This window comes from Formica exsecta, unplaced genomic scaffold (assembly GCF_003651465.1).
Source record: "Formica exsecta isolate Colony F162 unplaced genomic scaffold, ASM365146v1 scaffold393, whole genome shotgun sequence".
Taxonomy (NCBI): domain Eukaryota; kingdom Metazoa; phylum Arthropoda; class Insecta; order Hymenoptera; family Formicidae; genus Formica; species Formica exsecta.
The window spans coordinates 10,821-29,097 of NW_021851167.1; the positions used below are offsets into that span (position 1 = coordinate 10,821).

Consider the following 18,277-nt stretch of genomic DNA (forward strand, 5'->3'; position numbering starts at 1 on the left):
CAATATTCTCCTCTCTCTAATTTTAGTCAGAACTGGAGGGCTTTAACCCTCAGAACTTGTAATATCGATCTGGTAGTACCACCATTAATGTACCATCTAAAAATACGTCTTATTATTTTAATAAATAATTAATTTGTACAAAAATAATTTTGTCTTTTTAATATTATTTTAATTTATTGCATTCTTCTAGATTTAAAATTAGAATTAAAATTATTGCACGTTTTTTTACGCATTATAAAAAATTGGAAAAATTAATATCGCAATCCATTGGACCGACATTACTCTAAACTATTTACTCGAGAGGTAAAACGGCAGCATCGCGTTATCAGTTTATCAGCGAGCCGTAATACAAACATTGTAATTAGATTGATATCATTACGTTTTTCTCTAATAAAATAATAGCTTCTAACTCTACAATAATTGGCTCTACAATTTCTGTTTTATGATCTCCTGAATATTCTACTATAAACTACTAAATAAATTGTCTTAAAATATGTATCTTGAAAAAGCTGTCGATAAAATATTAGAAAATACATGTCTGATTAAGGAAATGAAGATAAAGATAATCACATTAAATATCTCGCAAATATCTTCACTTTTAAGTTTCGCATGTACTTGTATTATTAAGATCATAAGTATTTATGCACTTTTGAAACGTCGAATGCCATCTACACATCGAGAAGTTATGATCGGTAACTTACTAACAAACTTTTCTAAGCATGGTTTAATATCTTGCTCTACTCATATACAAATAGAATACTTTATTAATTAATAATAACATTTATTTTATCATTAAAATAAAGAGACGAAAATCAAATCAGCATTTCTATTATAGAAACATTTAATATTTTATATCGTAGACGCGCGTATATACATTTTTATACGAAACGGTGAAATTTAATTATAACTTGTAAAATTTAATTACATATAAGTCAAATATTCAAGTATTTATTTAAATATGTATATTAAATTATTCAGAGCTGTCGGTAATATCAATATTCTCCTCTCTCTAATTTTAGTCAGAACTGGAGGGCTTTAACCCTCAGAACTTGTAATATCGATCTGGTAGTACCACCATTAATGTACCATCTAAAAATACGTCTTATTATTTTAATAAATAATTAATTTGTACAAAAATAATTTTGTCTTTTTAATATTATTTTAATTTATTGCATTCTTCTAGATTTAAAATTAGAATTAAAATTATTGCACGTTTTTTTACGCATTATAAAAAATTGGAAAAATTAATATCGCAATCCATTGGACCGACATTACTCTAAACTATTTATTTATTATATGAGATTTTCTCTAATAAAATAATAGCTTCTAACTCTACAATAATTTGCTCTACAATTTCTGTTTTATGATCTCCTGAATATTCTACAAATAAATTGTCTTAAAATATGTATCTTGAAAAAGCTGTCGATAAAATATTAGAAAATACATGTCTGATTAAGGAAATGAAGATAAAGATAATTACATTAAATATTTCGCAAATATCTTCACTTTTAAGTTTCGCATGTACTTGTATTATTAAGATCATAAGTATTTATGCACTTTTGAAACGTCGAATGCCATCTACACATCGAGAAGTTATGATCGGTAACTTACTAACAAACTTTTCTAAGCATGGTTTAATATCTTGCTCTACTCATATACAAATAGAATACTTTATTAATTAATAATAACATTTATTTTATCATTAAAATAAAGAGACGAAAATCAAATCAGCATTTCTATTATAGAAACATTTAATATTTTATATCGTAGACGCGCGTATATACATTTTTATACGAAACGGTGAAATTTAATTATAACTTGTAAAATTTAATTACATATAAGTCAAATATTCAAGTATTTATTTAAATATGTATATTAAATTATTCAGAGCTGTCGGTAATATCAATATTCTCCTCTCTCTAATTTTAGTCAGAACTGGAGGGCTTTAACCCTCAGAACTTGTAATATCGATCTGGTAGTACCACCATTAATGTACCATCTAAAAATACGTCTTATTATTTTAATAAATAATTAATTTGTACAAAAATAATTTTGTCTTTTTAATATTATTTTAATTTATTGCATTCTTCTAGATTTAAAATTAGAATTAAAATTATTGCACGTTTTTTTACGCATTATAAAAAATTGGAAAAATTAATATCGCATTCCATTGGACCGACATTACTCTAAACTATTTACTCGAGAGGTAAAACGGCAGCATCGCGGTATCAGTTTATCAGCGAGCCGTAATACAAACATTGTAATTAGATTGATATCATTACGTTTCGATAATGTGATTTGTTACGATAAAACAAACACGGGTCTCACAAGTAAATTTCTCTCCCCATTTATATTCATAATTTATTTGTATTTTATATTACAAGCTTTTTGATAGAATTTAAATAAAAATAGAAAAAAATCAATATTTTCTTGTCAAAATAATTTTCTTAGAGATGCATTTAAATTTTATATTGTTTTATATTAAATTACAAATAAAAGACAGTTATAATGCTTTTAATGTTACATTCACACTCGCGTAAAACTGAAACTATATTGATCCTTAAATAAAACAAGAGGTCCTTCTACCCTAAGGGTGCGATATCGATAGGAGATGTCGCTTCAATCAAGGATGCTGTCAAAAATCTGACATTTAGTAAACACGCGAGTTTTCCCATAACAGAGATAAGCGAAATAGCGTACTATCGGAATAAGAGACGAAAATAGAATGATTTATAAACTGTTTCCCCCCCCCCTATTTTCTTCGTTTATCGAGATCTGTATCGCTACAGCGATAAAAAAAATCCATTATTTTTAATCGAATAGGTGTAACTCAATATTAATAAAAGATCTTATACAGTCGACGATTTGCTACAATATTTGTTCCACATCTTCGCAATTGCCATCCTTTCCACCGGGGGGTCAACGCGCACCAATCGCGTTTCTTCGAGGGCGACAAATTACCCCTACTCTCTTACCTCGGCGCGACACTTATAGAGAATTAATAGCGGCTTTTATTGCGAGTTCTCTCCAAAGTAACCGGCGAAATTGCCAAAAAAGTTTAAGTCGATCTGTGACGACGACGACGACGACGCAACGCAGGCGCAAACGTGCCGTTTCCATGGCATCCTTGCTATACGTGGTTAGGTAATGTTGGATTAGACACTACGCCGATCCTCTCCGGGGGTAACGTTTCAGTACACCCTAAACCATCGTCGCGGTTAGAAGATCTCTCTCGTACCTCCGTATTCGCACGTGTATACACGCGCACGCATACGTGTCGTAAGCACGCACCGGGACGAAAACGCGTGGTATATTCACCCCTCTGTTTACGATCGCCGGCCTGCATATCCGTTCGTTTGTTTATCCATCGAATTCTACCGCGCTCTTACAGAGATCCGCTAAACATATCCGTTCATTTATACGATTGTGTTTGAATGTGGTGTTCAATTATCGTCGCGATCGCTTTGTCTCTCGACCGATGAAAATCGGAATGTATTCTCGATGATTTTATGTCGATGATTTACGTGTCGCAGTTTTAACCGTATCCCCAGGAAGTCGCGTACAGTCCAAGACACGGTCTCGCTCGAATCCAGCCAGACTAAACTCAACTCTTGCCCTTCGGGGGATGGGTCACCACCACTACCGGCGTAGACGTTAAAATCCAGGCTGCGTGAACGTAATCGAACACAGTGTCGTGGGAGCGAAAGTGGCGGGTGGTGTGTTTACTGCGGTGGCGGCGAGGGTATTATCCTGACGGAACTAAAACTGGTCAGGTCAGTAACACGGGGTGAGTCGAGTTGCTTGGACTCTTCGTAATGCGTTTCCTTCGATTGTTTTTAATCTCGGATTTATTTAATGCAGATCCAATGAATTTAGTATTCTTATGAGATATAATATGTGTGTCTCGAATAATTTTTTCGATTAAATGTTTTTAAAGAGAAGAAGAAAAATAATTTGCCTTCCGAAATATTTCCAGCAGAGAATGTAGCTGCTGAATTAAATAGATTTCATCTCCGCGCATAGCATAGAAATTCCAAAATCTTGTTTAAATCGTTTTGTCATTCCTTGCATTCTCTTCTCAACTTTTAGATACAACATTTCTCTCTCTTAACGTTCTTCATTTCAGAAATATTTTGTAAAATTTTATAAGAGATCTTAACAAAACTGGAAATAATTCTTGGAAAATTGTAAATATATATAATATGCCTTTTATTACTCTTATTTCACCTTATAGCTTATAAAATCACGTTTATGCATGAAAAAGAATTAGAAACCTCGAAACTTAGCTTCTAATACTTACAACTTTATAGTATATAATATAATAGATATGTATAATTATATATTTAATTATTATTATCTGACAAAATACGCTATAAAATTCAATTAATTAAATTAAGTAAATAAAATGTAATCAAATTCAATAATTAAAACATATAAATTTGTCTCGCAAATATACATACATACATATACATACATATATATATATATCGAAATTATTTTGGGTAGATATTCAGCGATCATGAAAATACCCAGCTTTCACAATTCGCGAAGGCGCAAACAAAACGTGCAGATTGAATAATTGCGAAAGCTAATATTATTATTAATCAAGCAGTGCATTTATATGTGCAACCCACATGTATAATCGTCATCGTAGAGAAAAGAGCTTTTTTTCCTCGTCCTAGATTTTCGACGCTGTGGACTCTCGCGACCACATTTACAGAAACGTTAGAATGATCGATACACGACGGGTTGCTATGACAAAAATAGACAAATGTTCGTAATGCGTCTCCGCATAGAGGGTAAATATGTTCGGCCGGCTACATGCCGGCCGTATAAATAGAAAACATAGGCATAGATGCATACATATATGCGCGTATAAGGGTGCGCGTAACGGGGTGACACGGCCAAGTCGCGCAGGCGCTACCTGTAGAGAGACTCGACGGAATACGTGATGATAAATACTAAATTTAACCCCCGGGTGAAACGTCAGGGTATCCGGATCGATAACACTTTTCTGGCGTCTCTCGTTCTTTTTTCATCGGCAAAACGTGACTTCGCGCGTATGTAGGGCGTTTATATAAATCGCGTTGACCACAGAGGTCGCATGCCCCGTTCGTGTGATACTATCCGTATATACGTATCGTGTATGACAAAGCCTTCATTAAAATTCCACAACGCTTAAAATTCCGCGTTATCGGGTCGTGGTAAAAATTCACGCGAGACTATGGGACACAGCGAAACGTAGTAACTGTTTAGATACTCGTAATAAAAATGCGGGCTTCGAATTCCAACGAAATTTTTTTATAGTCAAAATAATTTTTCTTCACAATATTGGTGTAAGAAAAATTTATGTATTCTACTTCTAATTAAAGCTTTCGTTACCGTTTCACGTTCATAATGCGGGTATCCGCAAGTTGATACAACAAAATTAAACGTGAAGTATTTCAAAATCGACGATATACATATAAATATCCAAATTCTGTACATAAATATGAATTAATTAACTCAATTAACTATGAGTACTTTGCACTATAAACTGAATGTTGAAATTATTATATAATAGCTAACTATTATACCTAACTTATTACTAAAAATATTATATAATCTCCGTCCTAACTACAATTTTAGAAACAAATTTTAAATTTTAAAAAATTATAAATAAAATATACATATATGATAAAAATAAGATACATAAAAATCTAAAAAACTTCTATTTTTATTTAATATATGTATAATAATATAATGAACACACACACACACACACATACATACACACATACAAGTAATACTTAATTTAACCTCGTGATTTCGGCTGCGTGAATTCGACCCGCTGCAACCCGTAGTGTAGTAGAGTTATATGAATATATATAATATTTATAGATATTTTATAAAAATATCTACTAGTTATGATAACAGTTGTAATGTATAAGTATTCATATATAAACTAATTAGGATTATGCAACAATATACACACATTTGTAACATCGTTAGAAATAACTATATTCTAACAACTTTTATTTTTAACTCTATTTAATTTTGAAAAGAATAATGAACTTTTTACATACTCATATTACTTTTTACATGCCCATATCTGTGAAATTATGAATCTATATTATTAATTCTCATTTATTTCCACATATATTTTATACATTTCACGTACGAGAGATTATTAATTCCTACGGACGTAATTAAGCAATGCACATCATCCACGAAAATTCAAAGCAGATAATCCATTTAAAGGCAGTAATATTCTGTTCAAGAGATAATGTATTCCACCGAGGTTGTAACACACACATATATATATATATAATTCGAAAATTATACAATAGAATATAAAACAGTCCTGTTTATTTAATGGAACAAACCTGGAGAAAGAAAAGCTGTAGAATAGTCGAAGAAAAAAAATCACATTATTTGCATTCAATGAAAAAAGCAGAATGTAATATTAATTTATGAAAACGAGATATCAACTTTTGATATATTGTATATATCTCAATTAAGAGAGTGCTAAGCACAATAGTAGTTTGACATGCTTTTTTAATAATTTGAACAAATTGAAAATAAAATGCGTGTGAACAAATGCATAACATTCCATTGAATATCGACATGACAAAATGCATTTATTTATACACAGTTTTGAATTTGTATATGTCAACGCATCGTACTAGATTTATGAGATGCAGACCAAAATATATCGAGAGATATAATTATATCGGCTTTAATATATGCATATAAAAAAAATAATTATCAAAAATCTGAATGTAACGATAAAAAGCTAAAATAATTATGTGTATATATATATATATTGTCTCATTAGTTCATAAAATAATAATTCGAATTAATAAATTTCTTTATACATATTATTTGCATCTAAAGCGGTTAGATTTATTCTCTCGAATTGTCAAAAAGAAGAAGATTAATACACATACACCTATTCTGATTTTCTCGTTGGATTCTTTTTTTCTTTTCTTTTTTATTTATTAGCTGTATATCTACTTTGCGTTCAGTTTTGAGAGGCCGTACCGTCACCTTTTTTCGCGCACAAACTGTCGATCATTTCGGAATTCGATGTCTTCAGATCGTACGCCAATCCTAACCAGGCCATGAAATCTATAAAGGCGGTCGTCAGATTGAGACGATACGAACCTAGCTCGGCGGCCTTATAGTCCCACGGGAAGGAATGATGGTAATTGTGCCAACCTTCACCAAAAGTCACGATGGATACCGTTGGATTCTCTGTTGCTTTAAGATTTCTAAAACAAGAAGTAGAGAAATAAGGGAATTTCGCACACACACACGCACGCACGCACGCACGCACACACGCACACATACACCGCCCGATCTGAGCCGGCTGTACGCGAACAAACTTCTGAGTCTCGTGCAACAGATTATTTAAGCAGAATAATACATTTTACTTCTACCTCTATTATAGTACCTCTGTATGAAATTCCCTTTAGTAAATTTACCTTTCCCATGATCGACGTGTATACTTTACTTTAAGAAGTATATAGAAATCTAAGAGAGAAACCAAAAATGTTTGCAAAAAATGTCTTATTTCTTATAATATCAATTTTTCCTTTTTTTATAATTTAATGAAATATTAGAAAATTTTATTGTAAAACGAAATAATATTATAAGAATTATTAAAAATAATTAAAATTTATTAAATAAGACTATTAATCGCGCGCGCAAAGATTATCGCGCTATCATTTTATTAATTATTATGAAATGCCTCCAATTTATTCAAAAAAAAGCTGAATTATTCCTGATTTAACTTCTATTAACAAAAAATAACATTTCTAATCTTCTACGAGACGAATTGTGATACTTTCCTATTTATACTTGAGCAATACAATTCGATCGATATACTGGTTGATTGTAATGCCAATTGCGCAAACGTGAATCCAAAAGATTAATGTGTACCTGTTATACGGTCGAGTGCCGTATAAATGAGCGAAACTGTTGACAGAAAAAGTCACATTTAATGTATATATGTGACGGAAAATCGTAGCACCTATACTTATTATCCAGGCTTCATTCCATATATATACAGGTATCAGAATCGGTAAAACAAAGCATAGCGACAGCATGATCGGCGGATAATATCTGTAATATAAAGCATTTACATTTGTTTAATGTACTTGTTTAATATTTAACATATATAATTGAGTTTCTTCTTCTATATGATTATAAATCAACAATGCGACCTATAAACCAAATTAAAAATTGCCGTCCTGATGAGATCTCTCGCGCAATTGGTTCTTTTTAATCTCTCTCATATTCAGCATCATTAACATCACACGGACCATTTCTCATTACTACACGATCATGCAAGCAATTTAACTCCAGCAATGATCGCAAATTTTTTTACAAAATTTTTCCCAAATTTCTGGTGAAAATTTTATTTGTTTTTTATGCAATTTTGAATCAAAATCATATAATATACATATCTTCCTCTTAATCATCTTTTAGTATCTTCTTTTTTTACTTTAAGTATTCAAATGAATATAATGCAGAGAGAGAGAGAGAGAGAGAATGATTTGTTAAAAAATAAATATTATTAAGTACATTGAAAGATTAAATAGTTACGCGACATAAATTGACAAAATTGAAACTGATTGATATATGCTTACAGATCCAATCAATTAGATTTAATTGTCATATTTTGACCACTCAATTGTTATTAATATTTTCTGTTTTATCACGATTCGGGAAAACGTGGTCATTGTTTTAAATATGTTTAAACTCACTTGTCGAAAAAACGTATCACAGGATCGGCGGCGATATCGCTCATATTCACGTTTTTCCCATATTCTTTAACTGCCGGATGATGTTTCATCATTAACCAGCCGACATGCGAGAAGAAGAAGCCGCGATTAGAATTATGCGGATCCGCGGATGTATCTGTGTATCTATGATGCGTTCGATGGACGCGAATCCATTTTGTCAGATGAGTCTGTTAAATAGGAAATATTCTATAGAATTTTTCAAAATCGCACAAATTATATTCTTATAAATTCTCTGCAAGCAATATTATATTCTGCAGTATCCATCGCTAGATTCGTTCACTACTACATCGGTATTATATTCATTTCATTCAATTAATTGATTGGATGATTATATCGGCGACTATTTCATAATCTTACCTGTCCCGTCATGCAGTACAAACAAGTGAGCAGAATTTTGAGTGGTAGTTTTGCGCTATAACTCCTATGTGCCCAAAAACGATGAGCGCCTGCCGTTATACCAAAACCAGCAATGACTCCATATGATATTTCTGAACACGAGAAATGAAATGAGAAAGCAACATTAGACTTTACTCTTTATCATTTTAAACAAAATATACGATGTTGATTCTTAATTAGCTAATTGTGAAATATTAAGAATGAAAAACTAAATGTTAGATCTCTTTCTATATTGCAGGAAATGAGATAATTTTCATAAAGATATGTCTCAAAATATTAAGTGTGTTTTTAATTTATAAATAAACGAAAATAAGAAATTTTCATAAATTAAGCTTAAAATAAAAAAAAATATAATTTGAATATATAATATAAATATAAATATAATTTTGCATTTATTTTAACATAAATCTTACTTGTTAAAATTTGAAAGCGTTTGAAAAAATTGATTTCAGATTTTACAAAAAATTGCGATATGTATTTATTTATCAATTCCAGTGCACTTTATGCTATGAAACTTGATTTAGACGATAGATGAAGTTTTATAAGAGAACTAATTTTATGATTTAATAAAAACGTACCAAATATCCAGGTCCAAAATTTTGCCTCATTATATCGCGTGACAAATAAATAGATCGCAATGACATTATAAATATAATTTTGTTCTTTATTAAATTTTTGTGTTTATGTGGGAAAGGAAGCAAGCGCATTTATTTTAACATAAATCTTACTTGTTAAAATTTGAAAGCGTTTGAAAAAATTGATTTCAGATTTTACAAAAAATTGCGATATGTATTTATTTATCAATTCCAGTGCACTTTATGCTATGAAACTTGATTTAGACGATAGATGAAGTTTTATAAGAGAACTAATTTTATGATTTAATAAAAACGTACCAAATATCCAAGTCCAAAATTTTGCCTCATTATATCGCGTGACAAATAAATAGATCGCAATGACATGGAGAGCAGGGATACCAATAATATTGCGCCAAATTAATGGTTGTTCCGCCGGTATGTTCTCTTTTGGCGGTTGATCGAGAATCGAATTTTTGCCATCCTCCGTTTCCGACTGCGTTAACTTTTGGCTTTTATTGTCCTCGTATTTGACTATCGTTGAACTGTACATTACTGAAACAAAATATTTAAAGAATTAAACGATTCAAATTATCATAAAGGTAATCAATTTCATAATCCAATTACAACAACTATATTATTTACAGACTTACACGAAAATGTTACGAGCAAAATTCATATCAATTTCATTATAAAACGATCTTGCTTGTAATTAACAAATCAAGCCATGACGCTTGTATGAGCGAAATTCCAGCATTCGCGGCTATCTTTCACGACAAGACGTGATTAGCATTTCCGTGCAAAACATGAAAACGTAATTAACATTCGCAGTCAAGGTAATTGCACGTTACGCCTCTCCGGCTGATCTTTCTCGCTGACACGGATTTGACCGAGTTTGTCGTGAAAGTAAAAGCGAATTATTTATCAAAGATGTGTTACGTTCCGATGAAGCTATATTCTTGTGATCGTAAAGCATTTTATGTATGATGATTGAAACACAATGGCTAAAAAGTCTGGTTCGAAAAAGAACAATTTTGTATTATAAAAAATTACAGAATACTTCTGGAAGATATATAATTGCAATCTTTCTTTCCTTTTATTATATTAATCCATCTATGACTAATTAAAAGACCAGAATGTTACTAGAATGATTAATTTCTTAAAAATTAAAAATTTTATTATATTATGTATGATATTACAATAAAATGATACACACACAATTTTATATTTCTAGTGTACGACACATAATATACTTTTATCGAGATAGTTTGTTATGCAGTTAGACAATTTTTAATGGATGCAAATTTTATTAAAGTACATGATGAAAGTCTGTGCAAAAACCTATGAAATCTTGCCTCGCGAAGGTTACTCATTCAGTCCCTTGGACGAATTATTACATCCGGACATCCCGAAGTGACTATACTGTGCTCTATAGAAATATCAAAGTGGAGTACTATATTTACGAAGATTATAATGAATGCGCGGTCACTTAACACGCGATACACGTGACAAGAGCCTTTCTTACCAACTTAATTGCATCGTGAATACATTTTAAAAAACCTTACAAATCTTGTCAGGTATGCCAATTACCTACATTTTCCATTATCTATGCTCTCTCTATCTTTGTATCACATAATTATTACCTTCTCTGGGAGAGATTTTTCTTACCAAGTGCATATCCTACCAAGCAACTTTTTTCTAAAGAAAGCGTAGAAAGCGTAGGAAGTTTTTCGGATGTCACGTCAAAAAATGATAGAAAGAGGAAGAGTTTATATATGGAAAGGATACAATTCTTGACATGGCTATATCAAATCGCTGCAAGGCAAGAAACCGAAAGAAATGTTGACTTTGCGCTTTCCAATATTTTATTGGAACCAAATTTGCCCATGATTGTACACGCACACATACCACACATCAGTTTTGGCATCAAAATTTAATAATAGAATACAACTAATAATAATAACATAATTAATAATCGAAACAAGAGAACAAATACATAATTCCGATATCATAAAGTATCTTTGCCAGAAGAGAATTATGAGAGCCGATTCATATTCGAATTAATACGTGAAAATGGAAAACGACATACTTGCATTTTTTTATTTGGCTCGAAAAAGCCGCGAGATATGTTTACCAAAAATTACGTCGCGTGTTTCATTGACGTTGTCGATTTCATTGCATCTTTTTCGGTTTTGAAAATGTGTGCCATTTATAATTTAATAATTTAATTAATAGCCAGAAAAATCATACCGCGCTCATAAAGCATCATTCTATTTCTTGTTTAAGAACCTCGTGCAATAGCTTATGTTAATATAATTATATGAACCAAAGACTATATACTTACTGTGGACGATTCGATGTACGCAAATGTGTGTCTCGAGATGCTATCGAACGAACCAGATAAGAATGAAAGACCGATGTGCGCCGCACTACTTCTCATCCTATTCCACTGCATAACATGTGGTAGCCCGATGTTTATAAGGAGCTCCCCGATGCCGATCTATCCGAAGTATTAAAATATAATATATCGAGAAAGGAGAAACGTCGTGATTCGCGGAGCAGCGGTTTTGTTTCAGCCCAAGATATATAATATCAACTCCTTCCCTTGAAACTTTCGCTTGTTCTCGACTTCTTATGCTCTCTCAATTTCTAATAAACGTTCGCTATGACTCTTTGTCACGTCGATGTATGTATCGCATCGGTCATGTGTGTCAACATATCGCATCTACGCGATGTAATGATATTATAACTCAGGGACGCACAGTAGAACAGTTCAAAAAACTGTGGTCAAAAGAAAAATTTTTGTTTTAAGGTAAAGGAAAAAAAATACGATACGTATTTAAATATTCTACTTACAATTTTCAACATATTGAATCTAAATCGAAATGAGATAGAGAAATTATATAGGATAGAAAATGTCCTTTATATGCTTTTTAACGCATTACATTAAATTATAAACTTTTTTTATTTCAAACCTTATTTTATAACAAAAGAAAAATTAATAAAATCATAATTTTTGTTAAATCATATTTTACATGCATTCTCGCTGACATATAAAATATATTGTTTAACAAATTTTTAATATGTATTCAACGATTCAACAATTTAATTTTACTTTACATTTCTCGCAAAACACGAATAAATAGAAAGTGCAAATTGAATAATCATGAGCGCGTATTACCATCAATCGTTCTTATATATGCAGCCCACATGTGCAGCCATTGTCGAGATTCTTTTCTCGCCCCAGATTTCCGACGCTGTCGCGCATCGTGAAATGCAGGAATATTTACACAACGACATTAGAATGATCGATACGTTGCACTATGATAAAAATAGACAAAATATTTATAACGTATGTTCGCATAGAGGATAAATATATATTCGAGCCCTTTACATGTTCCGGTTGTATGTATGAATAGATACGTGGATAGATATACGCGTAAAGGGTGCGGGAAGTCGCACAAATGTTACCCTGTATATAGACTCTCTCTCTCTATACAGAACACTCTATACAATATGTGTGTGTGATGATAAATACTAAATTTAACCGCCGGATAAAATGACGCGACGTCAAGCTATCCGAATCGATAACACTTTTCTGGTATCTCCCTTTCTTTTTTTATCGGTGAAACGTGACTTTGAGTATGTAGGGCGTTTATATAAATCGTTGACCGCAGGGGTCGTACAGAGATGCGTGCTTTATCCGTATAGTACATACGATACGTATCGTGTGTGACAGAGCCTTCGTTAAAATTTCGCAGCGCTTAAAATTCCGCACTATCCGGGGTAAAAATTTTGCAGGAGCTTGTGTGCGAAACATGACAAAGGATATTAACCATCTAATATATTCGTAGTTAAAAGTGAGGATTTTAAATTTCAATAATAATTTTAGTAACTAACATATAATATTATTTGTTATTTTATTGTAAAATATTTTTTATTATCGTAAAAACAGCGAAAAAGTTTTGTATGTTTTAATAATTAAAGTTCCTAAAAAATCATTTTGCATTTACATTTATAACAATAAATCTTATACCAAAAACTCAGTTATATTATGACAAAGAAAATCCTAACAATAGCGTATCAGTCAGCACATGTCAGTTCTTTTTATTTCTCTTTTTCTCTTTTTTATTTTTTTATTCAATAGCAGCTATATATTTCAGAGATATTTGTTTTGCATTTGATCTCGAGAGATCTGTCACCTTTTTTCACACAAAACCTGTCAATCATTTCGAATCTCGATGTCTTCAGATTATATGTCAATCCCAATCAGGCCATGTAATCTATAAAAGCGGATTGGATTGAGACGATATAAGTCTAGCTCCGCGGTTTTATATAGTCCCACGGGAAACAATAATGGTAATTGTGCCAACCCTCGCTGATAGCATATCGTTGAATTCTTCTGTTGCCTTAAAATTTCTACAACAAAAAGTAGCAAAAGAGGGAGTGTTTCTCTGCTTAATCCCAAACAAACTCTTTTGCTGCGAAATCTCAGATTAGCAGATTATTTAATCAAAATGATATCTTACAATTTCTATCTATTGCGGTATTTTTGTATATAAAAATTCTCTTTGATAAATGAGATTGATTTCATAAAATAATAATTGATATACTTGCTTTATTTTAAAATATATATGGATTTAAGAAAGTCTTGGGATTCGCAGAAAATGTTTTACTTCTTATAATAATTGATTCTTTTTTTACAAAAGAAGAAATTATTATACAAATATACATAAAACAAAAATTAGAACGTGTTTTTTATAAATGTATGTTTATATAAATAAGCCTGATTCATTATAATTTTATCAAATAATAAAAATTAATTAAGTTCTTGTTCTTGAGGAAACTAATTCGAAAAAACTAAATTTGGTTTTCTAAAATTCTATAAGTGGTTTTGCTATTCGCGCATTTTGCTATTCACAATAATGGGAATAAATATAATTAACAAAATTAGTGAGTAAATCGGAGATTCAAGCTAGAAACTTGCATTCCTAAAAAGATCACAAGATTAATCATATCTGTTGATTGGGAAAGTTAGTGAAGTAAATTGTGAAGCAAGCAAATTACATTAAATATATTTTCAACTGAAATTTTCACTGCAATCTTTAATTTACATGATATATGAGATGTCTACAATCAATCACTTTTTTTATGTATATATAAATCTAATTTATTTAATCGAGGTGGCGATCAGGATGAAACGATATTAATAATTTTATCGTTAGAAAATTCTTGCATTTATCCAAAAATATCGATTATTCCACTTAAATTTATTTTAAATGTCATATCGAAAAAATTTTATATTCTTTTGTAATAAATATTGATACTTCCCTATTTTTATATCTGAATACAATCCGAACACTGTACTGATCAGTTCCGATGACAATCGTACAAACACGAATTCAGAGAGTTTTTATGTATCTTTTGTACGGTCGATTTCCCGATATGCAAACGAAACTATTGACGGAAAATACAGCCACATGTAACGGAGAAACACAGCGCTTATGTTTATAGTCCTAATTTCATTCCACAAATAGACCAGTATCACAGCCGGCAAGATGAAGCGACAGCATAATTGGCTGGTAATATCTGCAATAAAAAGCATTCGCGAGCGTCATACGTGCTCAACAGTTTCCTTTTTACGACGTTGCATGACTCAAGCGCGCGTATAAATCAAAATTAATTGCAATACACGCGCTCAATCCTGCTCTCTAATGAAACACCTCTCGCAATTAATTCTACTTGATGTATCCCATCCAAGCCCCTCGCGCCATTTCAGACAAATGATTACCAAGCAATCTTGCGAGCAATCCAACTCAATGTGATCGTGACTTTTGTTATCAATTTCAAACCGCGTTCCCTAATCATCCCTAAGTATCTTTTTTCCACTTCAAATATTAATTCACAGTTATATATAATAAGGAGGAAAAAGAAGAAAAATTTTATGGAATTTACAAATATCAATATGAATATTAAACTTTCAACAAAAAATTTTTCAATTTCATTTTAGAATATTATGAGATTAGTTCAGCGTTACATCATAGCGAAAATATTATTGAATCAGGGAATATATGCAGAATTAATGGTACATTTAAATTATGTAGTACTATATCATGTTAATATGAAAATATTATTGAGTCAGGGTATATATATGCAGAATTACTGGTAAAGTTAAATTATGTAGTACTGTATCATGCTAATGAGAATATGGACCATACAAGTATAAATGTTTGTAATTATTTACTATTATTATCTACTGAAGTTAATTATTTACTGAAATTTACTACTGCGACTGTGCATTTAATGATTTTATTCTGCTTTTAATATTTAAACTGGCACACTAGCAGAAATAGTCGCCTGCGATTAGTACATATTTAATACCAAATGCGTCATAAAAAATTCGCAAAGATAGATGACACGAGGTTGACTGCACAAAAATAGATTTAAAACTGTACTAAGGAATTTTAAATAGCACATTTTATGTAAAAAACACTACGTATTAAAGTGTTTCTCGACGCACAAAAATAAATCTCTCTCGGAGTAACAATTCGTTATATATATGTTATAATAAATTTTAATAAGGCCATTAACTAATCAGATGATTATGACTGCAATATTTAAGGATCTTACCTGTCCGTTGCACTATAAATAAACGAGCAGATTCTGAGTGGCAGTTTGACTTTATAGCTTCTACGTGCCCAAAGACGATGAGCACCTGCTGTTACATATAAACCAGCAGCACATCTACATATATATTATTTCTAAATTAAATGAAATTAAATGAAAAAGCAAGATCAGACTTTATTCTTTATCATCTCAAGCGAAATATACAATGTAATTTGTAACTAACTATGAAAAAGGAGCAAAAATTTAACCTTAGGTTCTTATATTGTAAGATAAGATCATTTTTACAAAAGAAATAAGATGTAAAATAAAAGATATAATTGGAAATAAAAAATATAATTATATTATATAATAATTCTCGATAATATGACAGGCAAATACGAGTCTTCAGGAACTGTATGTGCTAGAAAGTATTCATTCATAAATAAATATTTTAGTATTCTAAGTTTCATAAAAAGAAATTACGCCATATAATGTTTTTAGCAATATATAGATGCAGTCTGTACTGTAAAATTCGATCTTGTCGAAGAATGAAAAATTATGGGATGCAAAGTGAATATCAGTTTAATAAATACATAAATATCCAGATCCAAAATTTTGTCTTGTCATATCGCGTGACGAACATACAGATGGGTATGACGTGGAGAAGGGATATCAGTGATATTACACGAAATTAATGGCTGCACCGTCAATATGTGCTCCTTCAGCGGTTGATCAAGCCTCGAGTTCCTGTCATTCTCCGTTGCTCCTGTCATTGTCAGTCTTCTCGCTCTAATTTTTGATTTTGACCTTTATTGTTCTCGCATTCGATTATCGTTGAATTGTATTACGAGAAAAATCGAAAGTGCATTTTTACGCGAGCTGTCAGACAATAAAAATTATCTTAAGATAGACAATTTTCGTAATTCTATTACATAACGTGTTATTTACGAAATTATATGGCAAGCCCTTGACTCTCGTATCGATCTCTTATTACAAAGCGCTCTAACAAGCGGCCGATTATTCGCCGTAAGTATTAACTGCCGCTCAGCAACCTGGTGTATAATTACCACCCACATTAGAAACGAGTATCTGAATCGCGACGAAATGCCTTTTGTCATGCATCAAGGATGGAGATGATGACTTTTCTCGCTCGCGTTTCTGCACCGCCGCGTTTTTGCTAATTGTGCATAATTCCAGTAACTCTCTCTCGCCACAAAACGAGTAGCATTCTCGTTCGAAACGATTATGCGTGTTTGTGGTCAAGGTATGACACGTGTAACCATTCAATCCGTCTCGCCGGCATGCGTTCGTCCGATAATTTATCGTAAAAATAACAACGATATGCGTGATAATTGAAATTGAGAAGAACACATATAATAAAAAAATCGCACATGAAAAACTTTAATGTTTACGTTAAGAAATATTTGAAAGCATGTGGATCTCTTTTTCTGTTAAAAAACTATCAAGATGACAAATTTTTTTAAATTAAAATACATTTTAGAATCTTACAATATTCACTAACATTTATTTTTTATATTAAATAAATAGCATTGTTAACAAATTATGTTAACAATGCTATTTATAAACATATTTATTTATATACAATATATATACAATAAATATATATATATAATAAAAATATATATATAAATAATATATATAATAAAAAAAAATAAAAAAAATAATAATAAATAAATAAATACTTATGCAAACAAACATACTGTGTAATTTTTATTCACCCAACATAACTCCTTTCTGGTGTTGAGATTTCCATTTCCATCAGTTTATATTTATCTGGTTTATCTGTAAATGCATTTTACAAAGTTACGCACCATTACCATTTACTTACTTTAAATTACACCTTTCAAATAAAAGTCTAGCAATAGCGAATCTCAAATACTGTAATTTGTGCGA

At 31.1% G+C, this 18,277-nt stretch overlaps 2 protein-coding genes across 3 annotated transcripts in view; one reads left to right on the plus strand and one right to left on the minus strand.

Annotated features, from left to right (window-relative positions):
• The first annotated feature begins 3,162 nt into the window (after positions 1-3,162).
• The window catches only part of LOC115239626 (follistatin-related protein 5-like), a 40,316-nt gene continuing 25,201 nt past the window's right edge, over positions 3,163-18,277 (plus strand). The window contains exon 1 of one of the 2 annotated variants that reach the window (XM_029814240.1): positions 3,163-3,787. The gene's annotated coding sequence lies outside the window, so the exon portion shown is untranslated. The remainder of the gene's footprint in view (positions 3,788-18,277) is intronic. The other variant, XM_029814239.1, reaches the window with a different exon arrangement.
• On the minus strand, positions 6,993-12,486 carry LOC115239627 (acyl-CoA Delta(11) desaturase-like). The gene is made up of 6 exons (XM_029814242.1): positions 12,102-12,486; positions 10,079-10,312; positions 9,147-9,277; positions 8,751-8,956; positions 7,924-8,106; positions 6,993-7,253 (listed from the first exon to the last, which is right to left on the minus strand). Exons 2-6 carry the CDS (start codon positions 10,308-10,310, stop codon positions 7,004-7,006), a joined length of 1,002 nt encoding a protein of 333 aa, XP_029670102.1. The 5' UTR covers positions 10,311-10,312; positions 12,102-12,486; the 3' UTR covers positions 6,993-7,003.